The sequence below is a fragment of the Juglans microcarpa x Juglans regia genome, chromosome 3D (genome assembly GCF_004785595.1).
Source record: "Juglans microcarpa x Juglans regia isolate MS1-56 chromosome 3D, Jm3101_v1.0, whole genome shotgun sequence".
Taxonomy (NCBI): Eukaryota; Viridiplantae; Streptophyta; class Magnoliopsida; order Fagales; family Juglandaceae; genus Juglans; species Juglans microcarpa x Juglans regia.
This window is the reverse complement of record NC_054598.1, coordinates 644,128-658,621: the sequence shown is the minus strand read 5'-3', so window position 1 is coordinate 658,621 and position 14,494 is coordinate 644,128. Positions and strand designations below refer to the sequence as shown.

At 37.5% G+C, this 14,494-nt stretch overlaps 3 protein-coding genes, 1 non-coding gene and 1 pseudogene across 4 annotated transcripts; 2 read left to right on the top strand and 3 right to left on the bottom strand.

The window, feature by feature from the left end:
- Positions 1 to 1,376: 1,376 nt before the first annotated feature.
- LOC121254214 (protein CYPRO4-like) lies at positions 1,377 to 4,652 on the bottom strand. Its single transcript, XM_041154177.1, has 2 exons — positions 2,799 to 4,652; positions 1,377 to 1,862 (listed from the first exon to the last, which is right to left on the bottom strand). Exons 1-2 carry the CDS (start codon positions 4,449 to 4,451, stop codon positions 1,575 to 1,577), a joined length of 1,941 nt encoding a protein of 646 aa, XP_041010111.1. The 5' UTR covers positions 4,452 to 4,652; the 3' UTR covers positions 1,377 to 1,574.
- Positions 4,653 to 5,837: 1,185 nt separating this feature from the next.
- LOC121256759 (EKC/KEOPS complex subunit Tprkb) lies at positions 5,838 to 8,050 on the bottom strand. Its single transcript, XM_041157647.1, has 6 exons — positions 7,881 to 8,050; positions 6,753 to 6,819; positions 6,505 to 6,627; positions 6,327 to 6,410; positions 6,132 to 6,218; positions 5,838 to 6,049 (listed from the first exon to the last, which is right to left on the bottom strand). Exons 1-6 carry the CDS (start codon positions 7,946 to 7,948, stop codon positions 5,963 to 5,965), a joined length of 516 nt encoding a protein of 171 aa, XP_041013581.1. The 5' UTR covers positions 7,949 to 8,050; the 3' UTR covers positions 5,838 to 5,962.
- A 50-nt stretch (positions 8,051 to 8,100) lies between these two features.
- TRNAR-CCU lies at positions 8,101 to 8,173 on the bottom strand. Its single transcript has one exon. It is a non-coding gene; the product is annotated as a tRNA-Arg (tRNA).
- A 1,004-nt stretch (positions 8,174 to 9,177) lies between these two features.
- LOC121256346 lies at positions 9,178 to 13,229 on the top strand (annotated as a pseudogene).
- On the top strand, positions 13,199 to 14,049 carry LOC121256345 (calmodulin-like protein 30). The gene has a single exon (XM_041157117.1). It carries the CDS (start codon positions 13,275 to 13,277, stop codon positions 13,830 to 13,832), a length of 558 nt encoding a protein of 185 aa, XP_041013051.1. The 5' UTR covers positions 13,199 to 13,274; the 3' UTR covers positions 13,833 to 14,049.
- The last annotated feature ends 445 nt before the right edge of the window (positions 14,050 to 14,494 follow it).

Here is a 14,494-nt window from a genome sequence, read left to right as displayed (position 1 = left end):
TGTAAAATCTTTCTTTTCCAATTGAGTGATCATATTTGAAAATAGAAAATATGGTACATGTAGGTCACGTGTAAGGATAAAATGTGGTAAAGGCTATGTAATGTGTTTATCTCTCTTTTGCTTATTAACAATTCAATTTAATAATTAAAGGAAATTTCATCTCTTTTTCTAGTACATTAATTGATCTTATTTTAATTGAAGGTTTTAAGTGTATTCAGTTCTAAAACTTAGAAGGGGAAAAGGACGATGCACCCTAGCTATATCGGCCAAAAGAAAAATCAGGATTTCTTTTTTAAAAAAAAAGTGCAAAAGGTGGGAAGTCATTGGTTATAAATAATCTGAGCAATGCTGCACAATCTCTTCAATCTCCACACAATATATTTTTTTAAATTTATAAATTTTTTAAAATTTCTTTAAATTTTTTTTTTAGTTTATTCTTTTTAAATTAATTCAATTCTTCTATTCATTATTCATATATTAAATATTTGATAAAATTAAAAAAAAAATGTGGTGTGTGGAGATTGTATGAATAGTAGGAAGTTATGTAGATTTTTTTCGGCCAATATATCATTAGCGTATTTGTTCCTCAACAAATAGAATTATCCAATGGGTAATGTGAAATTCGTCCTATATTATATGTGGGAAAGGTGTCTTGGCCGTCTGCGCTTTCATGGATTAGTTGTTGGCAGTCATCCCTTATCGCAAGAAAATTAATATAAAGAAGCATTCTATATAAACATTTTAAAATTGACATACTAAAGCAATAAAATCTAAACATTTTAAAATCTAAAACGATAGTCACACGGAGAGTCCCAACTCTAAGGGAAAAATATATATATATATATATATATATATTTATAACAGGGGTACCGTTTTATAATGAGTGCATGAACAAAGAGTAGTGTTATTTTCATCAGTGTATTGAGTGGTTGACAATCTCGGCTCTTTTAAGATACCACCGTTCAGCCTACGAAGGGTATGGTTTATCAAACTGTACATAAACAGTAAAGATACTGTTCGTGTGAGGGTCGGTGTATTATGTATACAAATCAAAACCTTTTGTGCAAGCAAAGTAGGTGAAGCTCAGCAGTGGAAATTGAATCGAGAGTACATCCCCCTACAGATGCTCTCTCTTCAGCAAACGTACATTCCCATTCCCAGCACCATAAGCAAGCAGGCAGCGTATATAAATTAGTTTCCCTATCTAACCCAACACATTGCTGGCAACCCTCCTATTCCTACTCTTACTCCTACCTCTTCCATAATGAGATCACTGAACGATTTTCAACATGAATGAATATTAATGGCATATCACAGCCTTTTTGTCACAAATAAAAATGTAAATCACACCATTTGCAATAACTCCAGCTTCCACAAGTTCAAACATCCTACTTTTATTTATACTCGACTGAAGACAAGTAAAAAGAATTCGTGTAAATACAAGCAGAAACCAAGATCAACTACAGGAGAAGGGAGGCAGAGAGAGATGAAAGAAAGAAAATAAAAAAAATCCAAAAATAAAAACAACTTGGACAAGAACAAATGAACGCGACTGTATAAACAAAGAATATTTGTCAATGTTGTCTCTTGCCAGAGAGACTGATAGAGCTAACTTTCATAGGGGTTGCCACCACCAGTGGAGCTTCTGGAGAATCACTAACGGCAAACTTATCATGCATGAAACGACTCTCAACAATGGACTCATCCTTCAACAAAATCTTGTAACAATAACAGCTTTTAAGGCCTTGCTGACTCCGGTAGCACTCATGAGCACTGTTCTTCACCTGCTGGAAGTCCCACACCACACTGAATTTGCCCACTGTTGCAACTGCATGGCGCTCTTGTTTACCATTTTCTGTGACCTGAAAGACAATATCACGAGAAAAAAAAAACCCCCCATAAGTTGATACTAATCTAAGGTTGCCGAGAAAAAAAAATTAAGCTCATCCATTAAATTCAAGATTAAAAAAAGGAAAAGGCATGATAAATCCTACAAACACCCCGAATAGGAGGCAAATGATTCATCCTATTCAACGAAATAAGTGGTTTGCGGGCACTAATAAAAACACCTAAATCTCAACTTCGAGAATGCATACAAGTATGCAACCAAATCTGACACTGAAACCCCAAAGTAGATTCATATGCGCACATCACAAGAAGAAGAGTTATCTATGGTGTTCACAGAAAAATTTGATTGAACCCCTTTTGTTTTAAATTGAATTTCCAAATATTTAAACTCATTGTCCCCCATAAGATATTTTAGGATTTCACCATCATTTTAGATAAGTAGAGATATCAAGATAATTACAGGGATGCATCTATCTGCCCCCATGCTGGCAAATGCAGCAAACTCTCAAGGCCATTGTATTTTCGCAGGATACAATTCTCGATCACTAGTTTAAGAGAAAATAATGTAAATATGATTAAAAACAGAAGCAATATGGAAATGCGTTCGCCTAATAACTACATGATAGATGCATAAAGCGAGCATGAATGGTGGTGGCATAATGCAAACTCATTGCAACCATCTTGGTGAATGGTGATACTCATATCTAAAAACGAGGTTGAAGAAAAAACTGCATAATAAAAGAAAATATCGCCATCAACAAGAGTCTCATTCATGACTCAAAAAATGAGATGCAAATATAATCTAACCAAGAGAGCTGAAAGGAAACAACTTTGCCAGTAAATAGTTATAGCTTACCGTACATAACGCATACCAAACTACCATCTTATATAGACATATTGCACAACAACGAAGTGTTTTTAACATATAGAAAGGGGTATAGTATGCCTACCCATGAGAAATGGCCGCCGTGAAATTTATTATTTGTCCCAGCCAAATGTGAATCCAGAGGAGTCAGCTTCAACAACCTTGGAGCAGGAATCCTATTCCCCATTCGACCGCTAAATCCAGTCTTTGTCCTTCCATCTTTGTCGTTAAACAGAGTGCAGATAAGGATCAAATAGGTGTCAGTCGTGGCCAAAATCCACTTCCCATCGTAAGTAACGTCAACGTTAGTAACCGGTGAGCCGAGACCTGGAAAAGCTGTCTTGGCCTGCCTCATCGATGACTTCGAATACAACCTTATCTTCCCATCAAGAGAACCTACAACAATAGACCCGTCCCCGGTCGTCGCAAAGCACTGAAAATTCGTCCCTCTCGAGAACTGATGCCCCTGCGTCCAATGCAAAACAGGTGAATTCGACATCGCAATGTTCTGAACCATTCCTCCACGGTCACGCATATCCCACTGGCATAACCTATTATCATCCAATCCCAAAAAGGTAGACTCCGACGGATCCAATTGCGACCCCTTAGTATCATTGGTGATATCCCTCATTGTAACGTCAGCCCCATCCTTCCCAAACTTCCACTCCGTAACTATCTTGCCCGTCTCAATATCAAGCTGTTGAAGCCCCGTGGCGTTGGGCTTCCCTTCCTTCAACGGACTCATAAGGAGCATATTCGTCTCGGCCCTCATCAGCAACGCCTTTTTGGGGGTCAAAAAGGGACCTGAACTCGAACTCCTGCCATCAAATCTCACAGAAACACCTTTCCCATGAATCCCACGGTCGAAATTCCTGTAAACTTGCACGCCGGTATCGTTCACCAAGAAGCTGTTATCCAACGCCCCCAAACTCAAGCTCTGCACACCGCCATTGGCTGCCTCCTCAAACTCCTCCAGTAAGTCCTGGCTCGCCCGGACCGGTGCCACCGACTCGGGACTCTTCAAGCCGCCATCGTCTGCATCCTCCCACATCGAATCGTCTGCCGCCTCGGGCTTCAGCCACCCAATGAAGTCTTTCCCGTAAACCTTGATCTTGTTTTCTTCAGTCGCTTTGAGCCCGTGCACATTCTCAAACAAACAATCCTGAAATTCGGAGACGAATTTCCTATACGCCTCGTCGGCGGGAAACTTCAAGGCCCACACGCCGTTGGATACGAAATCGACGCGGCGTTGATCGCCGAACAGCTTCAATTGCACCTCCGTCGAAACCCTAGCCCAGACCTTGGACCCAACTTTCAGTACCCACCAGGAGTGTCCCGCACTGCGGTCCGAGTCATCGTCGTCTTCTTCGCCGTCAATTTTGGAGGTTTTTAAAAAGGAATAAGATGCGTACTTGTCGGAGACGATCCATTTGGCTTTGGGGGTATTGCCGCCGATGTGGAGGTAGAGCTTGACAGAATTAATTGCATGAAGGTTTTGGGAAGAGGAAGAAGTACCGTACTTGAGCTTCAGGGCTTTGAGCTTGGCGTCAACATCGTCAAGGGATTTGGATTTGGCTTGGGTCGAAGGGGAGAATTGGGGCTTCTGAGGGTCCACAGCATCGTCGTATTGCTCTTCCTCTTCCTCTTCCTCTTCCTCCTCCTCTTCTTCTTCTTCGGTATGTCGGTCTGAGTCTGAGTCAGTAATGTCGATGCCCTCGCGGCTCTGAGAAGTGCCCATCGTTCAATTGCTTGGTAACACTCAACAACGGAACAGAGAGGGGGAGACTGCAAAATGACAAAGAGATCGTTGCAAGCAAAAGTGTTTGGGAAAATGATCAGAATCAGAAAGCGGAATTTTAGAACAGAACAGATGCGGTTAGTTTGGGACTTTGGGCCATTTTATACGTGATGTTCTCACCGACTATCACCGGTTTTGTAACTTTTGTCTCCTTTCCCATCGTCGCCTTTATTTATTTATTTATTATTATTATTAGTATTTTTTTTTTACGTGATGTTCTCTCTCTCATTCACAATTATTTCCTTATCAAATCTTTTAAAATATATTACTAAATTTTTTTTTATTTTATACAGACTTTTACAATATATCATATATTAATTAATTTATTTTTTTCTTATCATTTAAATAATATTTTTTATTCTTTTTAAACATTTCCTTTCTATCAATAAATTTATAATATCTATATATTTTTTTATATTTGCAATATATTATTATATACAATGTAATATAATTCAATTCTATACACACAAAATAAAAATATATAAGCTAAATAAAAATTAAAATTAAAATTAAAATATGAAAAAATTGGATAAATAACATTTTCAAGATATTTTTTTAGGAAAAAATAAAATAGAGATGTTTTAAATGATAAACAATAAAAAGAATTTGTATTGAAATGTAAAAATAAAAGAAAATAAGGCAATAAATAAAATATAAAAAAATAAAAAATTATTTGAATGATGAATAATAACAGCCACATGTAATGAGTTACTATAACAATTTGTATTTTATATATTCTTTTACATAATTAGATGAAACTTATTTTATAAATAATTTTTTAAATACTTTATATTTTTTATATTATATATAAGCCATTGAGAATGCTCTAAGATTTCTGCATTTAAAAAATATTCCTGATTTTATACAGAGTTGAAATGTATGCATATTGGATTGTAAAATTATTTACATCAGCGCTGCACACTGTGTTGAGGGAGGAATAAAAAAAACAAACAAACATGTAAGGTGTGCGGCTGATCTATTGGATTAGAGAAACTACTGAATGCTGTGGTCATAATAATGAGTCATCGTTGTATATATCACCGGCTATCACCGTTCCCCACTTAGCGTTGATTCGACGTCGCCTTTACTTCGTACTGAAGGAAATGATTATCCATATATTTTTATTTTCATTTTTTTCCCTTTTATCGTATGTAAATATCCGCGTCCATCGTGCGTGTGCTGGGAGCGTCGCCTAGACATGGCCGACAACTTGTCCCACATGTTGCTGCGGATAGATCTAGGTGGGCATCATCAGAGAAAACAGAAAACTGGGTTTTTTTCCTCCCTTGGCCGCCAACAAATAAATATTGCTCTGCGAATTCATCGTTTCAATTCCAAAGCACAAATTTCCATTCAATATAGGAGAATACAATCGAGAAAGGCGACACAGATGGTGGACATCAGAGAAAATAAAAGGAGCTAATTATTGAACAAAATATAGGTCTATCTTCTCACAAGGCATCCCGAGCAGCAATCCGACATGTAATAGCATCTGCAACCGTGGATATTCCTAGTTCTGGGCCAGATATCTTGTAGTGCTGAAAAAAATTACAAGTCGTTTTTCATTAGTCACTGAAAGCAGCACAAAGTGAACTTGAACAAGATTTTACATTGCATTACCTTTTGTATCTGGGCCTGGTTTGCTCTTCCCTCCAACTCCTCCAACTCAATCTCTTTTCCATCGATTAGTTTCTCTGCAGCTTTCATCTGGCACAAAACCAAACTTTAATTAAATCAAAATGAACCCAACCTTATTTGTTTACTGGAGCAACACAAAGCATGATCGGCTACACCATTTATAAATGGTGTTTTCACCTCATCAATGGAAGAATTGAAACGAGCAGCAAGGATATAGGTTGTGCTATCAGAGATGCCACACCTTTTCAAAGATTCTGTAATCTATTCATAATCAAAGACTAGGAGTTATCCATAGGAAACAAAAGAAAATTAAGCAAGATGAACTACCATAGTTAAAGTAGCATAAATTGATTACATGCTTAGATCCGGAATAATTGTATACAAGCTCAGAATGAAGAGTACGTGTCGTCAATGACTCCCGTGACTTGGCTAAAAGTGTCTTATGTGCAGATGCCAGGACAGGAAAAACGTCTGGAATCTGTTTCAGTTTTTAATAAAGATAAGAGAAGAGAAATCAACTAAGTGTAGCTAAGAAAAGAGAGAAGGAAATGAAAAAAATAGAAAAACAAGCGTAGGTTATCATAAGTATTTAAAGAATCGTACCAGTGATGCATTGAGAAATGCAACTTCTGGTTCCAGAGTTCCAGCTTGCATAGAATCAAGGAGTTCCCTGCCAAGTAATAAGTTTATAAGGCACGCTTCACTTTTGTGCTTATATGAACTAATCTAATAAAACGGATAACTAAATATAGGTAGATAGCCACTAGGGGGTTACAAGAACGGAGAATGAACAGAAATCTATTTTTGCAAGTCAATTATAAAATAGAAAAAGAAATCAAGCATTGCATGTTAAACATTTTGCTAATGTACACATTTAGTCAATCACAACCCTAACACCATAAAATTACTGTCAAGATCAATGCAGAACATTAGATCCATTTCGGCTTATTCTGCATTTCGATCAACCGCCCCCAAGATGTCAAATTCTTAACGGATAGACGCTGGTTCGACTTTCACCCCCTCTGATATAATGGCAAGACGTAGCAAGTAGGAATTGTGTGCTCATCTTCTTCTAGCCAATGTCATATTTCCATAGACAATCAAACTTCAATTCTCCATTAACAAAAAAAAGTAGACAGATGACAGACTTCAACACGGCTCTTACAGAGAAAAAGCTCTAGATCCATCCCTAATTCTTCCCAAAAACTAAGAACTGACTCTAGGTTGTACACATAATCACGAGTTAGCCCATACAGACATATGCATATAACAACATGCTCCACTATTCCTAAAATGAGGCAACCCTCCATTGGTTCCAATCGTTTCAAAGCGCAATGACCGTCATCAACCCGGTAATTTAGATTACGCTTTGCCATCATAATCATCTTCTAAGTATGTAACAAAAATCCTATGCAAGAACAGTCCAAAAAAAGAAAGGAGGGGAGAAAAAAGAAACTATTTCTCCAAGTAATTAAGAAAACGGTAGCTTATTCTTATAAATTAGGCAGAAAGCCCTTTATATATCGTGTGGACGTGTGAATTCACCATGAATTCGTTTATTATTCATCAACACCAAAAATTCGGAAAAAAGAAAACACACCAACGTAAAATTAGAACATAATTTCTTATAAAGTTCGAAACTTTAGTATTATCCGATTGGCTCTCGAAGAGCCAAAAGGAGAAATTGTTTTTGGGGGGGGGGGGGGGTTGTTGGGGGGGAAAGACACATACTTGGAGTTGGTGACTTCGGTGAAAAGAGCAAGAGATAGAGTGTTTCCATCGATCTCGAAAACCTTCATAGCTGCGAGCCTGCGTCTATGTCTTCTTCTCTTCCCTGTTCTGACAAAAATAGAACTTCGATGGGACCAAGAGACTAGGGTTTTGAGAGCCAAGATTTTCTCACAAACCGCACCGTTTCGACGGCATGAGAGAGACAAAGACTAAAATCAGACGCGCCAGATAGGGGTCGAACCTATGACCTTCCGCTTAGGAAACGGACGCTCTATCCACTGAGCTACAGGCGCTTACAAGCTCTAAATGATATAAAAGTAATTTATACAAGTTCCAAAAATATATAACCTTGTAAAAAAGTAGACTCTACCTAAAAAAAGTATAAAAAAACTATTTTTTATCAATAGGATCTACTTTTTTACAAAGGGTTTGTCTATTTAAGGTTTGTACCTAACTAGTATTATTCTTTTTATTCAACTGTTTTTGTCTCATTTCCCAAAATCCTATAAAATATTAACTCAAATCATCTCACTACTATTCACAAATTATTTTACTATTATTCACAAAATTCTCATCTCATCTAACTTTTCAAACTTATCATAACACTTCTAATTTGTGTTTTTTAAGAAATGTTATTATGTCGTCTCAGTTACATTATTCACTTTGTCCCATTGATATGTGTTTTATTAGAAAAATTAAAAGTACAAACATAAAAGGAAATGAGGAACTTTGAATTTTAATTTTCGTGTTTTTTGACGTTATTTTATTTTAAATATATATCTTTTATCTTTTATCTTTTTAATAGGTCAATGGTAGTTCCACCGCGAAGTCAATAGAACAAAGTAAGCGATATAATTGCGACTGTATAATAACATTACTCTTGATTTTTTCCCCTTGAGTATTCATGGATTTTAATTTGAGATTATGCTTTTCACTATCAATTTGCAAATAACGAGGATACTTCATCAACTTTTTTATAACTATTTTATAATTCGTTGTATAACTTATTTTTAAATTATTTTAATTTTACAAAATAAATATCTTCTATTTCAAGAAATAATCGTAAAAGAGCCATAAATTTATCAATTTTCTTTGGTAAAACTATGAAGGGTTATGGGTAATTTCAGTGGTTTCCTTACTTTTCTTGTGCATTAATTTTGCCTAAAAGGTTTGTGAAATTCAATTGAGACTTATCGCGGCGAAGTTGGGAGAAACTCTTGCCTTAAAAAGTACAAACTTCGCCTTAAGAACAGCTTCTTGTAGCGCATGTTAAATTGTTATGTTAATGTCGTCGTTAGGAGAGTGGCGAGTGTCTCGTGTCGTAAATCACATAGAAACGTGGACCCGTCCTAAATCCCAACTTCCGACTCTGAAGAACCACGTCCAAACTTCCACTTCACAGAAGAACCGGTGCGAAAAAAGTTAACGGAAATTGAAAAAACCAACGGCCACCTCGCTCCTCCATTTCCAAGTTCCTCTCTTTGTTTCTCTTAGTCCTTACGGAGGCCTTTCAAACCGAATGTTTGCTTTAAATTCTTGTTCCCTTTTCATCCCATCCAAGCCTTCCGCCCTCCGCTGCCGTGCCGCCGGAGACATCCTGGCCGGCCCCACATTCCCCCGATGGTTCCAGTTCCCCTCCTCAACCGAAATATCCGGCGCCGGCGGCTTCCGAATAGGCCACGACTCAGAAGCAGCCGCCAAGGACGGCTCGGCTAGGCTTGGCGGCGTCGGTATCGACGGCCTGAAAGTGAATGCCAAAGAGAAGAGATGGTCTCGTCGTGGAAAGAGCTATTTGGATGACGCTAGCGACGCTCTTCCGCTTCCAATGACCTATCCGGATTCTTCTCCGGGCCCGCCCGAAGAGATCGATCGACGGCTCCGATGCGATCCCCAACTCCAGGTTTTTATTCTCTCTCTTCTATTGTATGTTATAAACGTAGACCTCACTTTTGAAAATTAGCTTACAAGGAATGATGCCTAGGGCTTATAAACCACATACTAATCTCATACTTAATCAACGTGACATCGTAACAATCATCACACTCAGCAACTAACATCTACGGTGGTCTTGGCGCTCACACGGATTGGCTATGCGCTAGGGTCTTTCTTAGCCCTGGACGGGCATTGTCATGCCGGCATAACTCTCGTGCCGCACAATTGCAGCCGTGCCAACATGGACTGCATACACGGGGTAGTTCTAATATCATTTGTTGTGAATTCACTAAGTAAAACTCACCCTTGAAAACCGACTTATAAGAGAAGGGTGTCTAGGGGTTTATAAACTATCAACCAATCTCATATTTAGTCGATGTGGATCGTAATATTATATATAATTCTTGCTTTCATTTTTGTATCATTTAATGTTGCGTGGGCCTTTTTCTAGGGGGTTGGGGGAGGGGGTGGATTTCCCATAGCAAATGTTCGGAAAATAAAAAAAGTTTAGACAAAGAGGTGCTTGAGTCTTTGATTTTTCACTCATAGAATGATTTATTTTATCAAGCAGGAAGCAATAAAAACATAGACAATTTCCAGGAAGAAATACCTTCTTCGAAGTACACTTTTGGTTGTTAAACAATGCCATTTTGTACTCCTATAGTTTTCAGCCATTGTCCTTAATGAACAATGTGCATGATTTCTTATCTTTAACTTAGTGCTTTTAGAATCTTCTGTATACTCCCTGCGAGCATGGACTATGCCTATTTTCATTCATATCAATGAAACTTACTTCTTACTTATATAAAAAAAACAATGCCATTTTGTTTCATGCGTGAACTATTCAATTTAATAAAGCTTAATGCTCTTAATGTAGCCAAACCACCATAGTCGAGATGAGTTGTTTTAGGAGCCAAAAGATGCTAGGCCTTAATTTGTCATCATTGTCTTCTCTTCAGTGCGGCTTCAGCTTTCCTTTTTCTTTTTCCCCGCTTTAAGTTGCTATTTTTCCTCCACAGTTGGCAATTTACATCCTGATAGAATCGCATTTCGCATTTGAATTATTATGGAAGCCTCAAAGAAGCATCTTTTTCTTTGTGTCACAGCTTTGTGCCCTTAAAATTTGGTGTCATCTTTGTTAGAACCAAGACAACTCCACCACTAGCTATAGGGTAGCCTATCTAGTTCTCGCTGTACCTCTCCAACACACCACACACGTGCACAGAGTGAAAACAAAACCCTGGAATAAAGAATCATTGAAACCTGATCTATTTTTTATTTTCAGGACTGTAAGGAAGTCGTGTATGAATGGACAGGAAAATGTCGAAGTTGCCAAGGATCAGGATTTGTCAGTTATTATAATAGATGAGGAAGGGAGATCATTTGCAAATGCATACCTTGCCTGGAAATCAGTATTCTTCTTCTTTTAAGTGTTTATTATGTTGAAAGGCTTGAACTTGTCAAATGTGTGCGAGCGTGCTCGAAGGCTGGAAGCGGTGTGTACCTGTTATGAAGTGAAGCACATGCTTATCATACTATTTTCTATTTTGATTTCTAACTGTGATCTGATTATGGTGAATTTTCATTAAGTAGATTAAAAGCTGCAAAGAGATGCTTACAGGATATGCGATACTTTACCCAGAAAATCTCCATGGTAAATTGTGCATGGAGCTTTTTATCTCCTCTACCTGTTCATCCGTTTTATGCACCTAGAAGCATAAAACTTTTAGTGCTTATGTGATGTATGATGTCAACCTTTGTTTTTGATCAGATAATTGGTTTTGAAGATCGCCCATATGGTAATCTTTTTGGTGGTGCTTGAGTACCCTGTCTCTGCACAATATTTCTACATGCATGTATTAAATTTTACCCTTCTGAAGAAGTTAGGTACCCATACCATGTAGGAGGTGGACCTTGAGACTTGAGAGCGTCACTCAACATGCTTGCACGCAGAATAATCAATAGCCAAAAATATTTGACATTTGACTTCTTAACTTCTGGAGTGCTTTTCTAGGTTCCAGATCAGTTCATCTGGCCTAACTTTCCTTACCTAATAAATGTCTCGTCTGTATAAAATTTTAGAATGTTCTCGCTTTCTAATCAACTTTGTAGATTCTTTGTGAAGCTTTTGAATCAACAAAGTCCGTACCTGTGTGGGACTAGTCTTGTTTGAGGAAAATGATATAAGAACAACTATACTACAATTTGTTTTCGACTAACTATAAAAAAATTATTATTTTATGTACTTTGAACTGTTGCATGTACAGAAATTTTGAATTAAAGTAGAAAATATTAATATTTTAATGTATAGTAGTAATTAAGTTGTAATATTCTTGATGGTGTATCATTGTCCGTAAGTTACATAGTTTCAGTGCTTTTTAAGTTTCGGAAACTACTTGCAATGGGATTTTATGAAGATGCATTGTAACCTGAAACTTTTGGTTTCCATTTCAAGGCTCTCTCAGCAAGGTTGAGGCTCTGTTGCTTTTATGATGAGTTGTTTAGGGAACTTTTAGTTGGTCAGTAAACATATAAGATGGATATGAGGCTACGAGTAAACAACTTCTTTATCTTCAGAATTAAATTTCCCTCACTTGCCAGTGTAATTTGCTCTTGGGTGGTGAGTGTTTGGCAAATATAAGACGAAGAAACAAGTTTACAAGGGGTTCTGAATTCTCAAATGTTTATGTAGTTTTTGTCCAGGAATCTTTATTAGGAGAATTTAATGATTGGGGTGTTGTTGCTGATCCCTGCCTTCCTGTGTTTACCTTCCATGTTGATGGGCTTTTCCCTACTGAATATTTGTGGCTTTTATTTCTCAAATTATAGGTATTATTGAGAAACTTTCCTTATGGATACTGAGTTAACAAATTGATACATGTTTGCTTTGAAGGGAAGCTGGGATTTACTATGTGGTGCTTGGTTAGAGTGGCCACGTACGTGAGCATTCTGGAGTTCACACGTATAATATTCATGATTGCAGGATACGTGCAGAAGATAACAACTCGCAAGGACATTGAAGTAATGGAGGATTTGGATAACGGAAGACCACCATGATTAATAAAAATATAGTTGTGATTTTTATTAATCAAATTTTCTAACTTACACAATCATTTTGGCAAGGAGAGTCTGCATGCAAGCCAAAAGAGAAATGTACCTTTTGCCGCCAAGAATGTATTCTTTTCTTTACACCAATACTTTCGGCAACCAGCCACAACTGGTTCGTCTGACTTATCACATCAGAATCTTTTGCCCCGTGTGCGATGCATGGTAAAGGAATAGGAATGCTTACCTTTGTCCTGCTTTATCCTCCCTCCACCAGTGGGATTGGGAATAGAATAATTCATCATATATAGCTTACAGCTTACCTAAGACAACTGATTTCTGCCATAAATATGTGAGAGGCTATTAGACTTTCATATCTCAATTTATTTCTGTTTCTGCACACAACAACATCACAGAATGTCAAATACGAGCTTCCTCGATTTCCAATACAACATCTCGAAAATAAAGTTCTTGAGAAAACCATCTCGGCTGTTTTCCTCCAGGGACAGGCAAAACTCTAGCTTAAAACCTGCTTTCCAGCCAAATCAGGATGAGATGAAGCAAGTATTTGACAAATTTGATTCCAACAAAGATGGGAAGATTTCCCAACAGGAGTACAAGGCTATTCTCAAAGCATTGGGAAAGGGCAACACGATTGGTGAAGTGTCAAAGATTTTCCAAGAGGTTGATCTGAATGGAGATGGGTTTATTGATTTCAAAGAGTTCATGGAATTGCACGAGAAGGATGGTGGGATTAAAACGACGGACATAGAGAATGCTTTTCTGACATTTGATTTGAATGGTGATGGGAAAATAAGTGCAGAAGAAGTCAAGGAAGTGCTAGGAAAGCTGGGGGAGAGATGCAGCTTGGAGGATTGCCGACGAATGGTTAGAGCAGTGGACGCAGATGGGGATGGCATGGTTAACTTGGATGAATTCATGAACATGATGACTCGTAACCTGAATCGTGTGTAGAGGGTTTATCTTTGCATGGGTTAGAGGGGCATCTTTGGTTAGATCCCATGTAAGATATACCAATGAATGTATATCATGTTTTTACTTGATCTGTACCGTCTTTTCCTTTCCCCCATGAAAAATAAGGAAGACATCAGAAAAATAATGTTGGGAGTCTGGTGTGCTATATTCCGATGGAAATTAATCCATATAAATCATGATCTGTGCATGCCGACTACAAAGACGAGCTGCAATTTATTTCTTGAGAATAGCCCGCCAAAGGGAAATGCCTTTTTGCGCTACCTTTCGAATCTTTCCACCTCTTTCTGGCTCGAAATGAATTAATACATTCCTTCAATCAAATCGCAGCTAGGATTGGTTGACAATTCTGACTGGATCTACTAGAATATAATGCCAAGCTAATTCATTTTTTAAGGCCTCCTTGGGCTAAGCATTGTGGATCCAAAACGTCATTAGATTATAATTTATATGGGCAAGGTTCTCTAACTTTCAGATACATCATATATATCTAGACAATTTAATTAAAATTATCCAGGAAGCATCATCAATTGTGTTCTTTTCTTTAAGTTCTCTAACTTTCAGATATTTTATATATCTATATAATTTAATTAAAATCATCCAGGAGCTTCATTGTGTTATTTTCTTTTGCAACAACGTGGGGC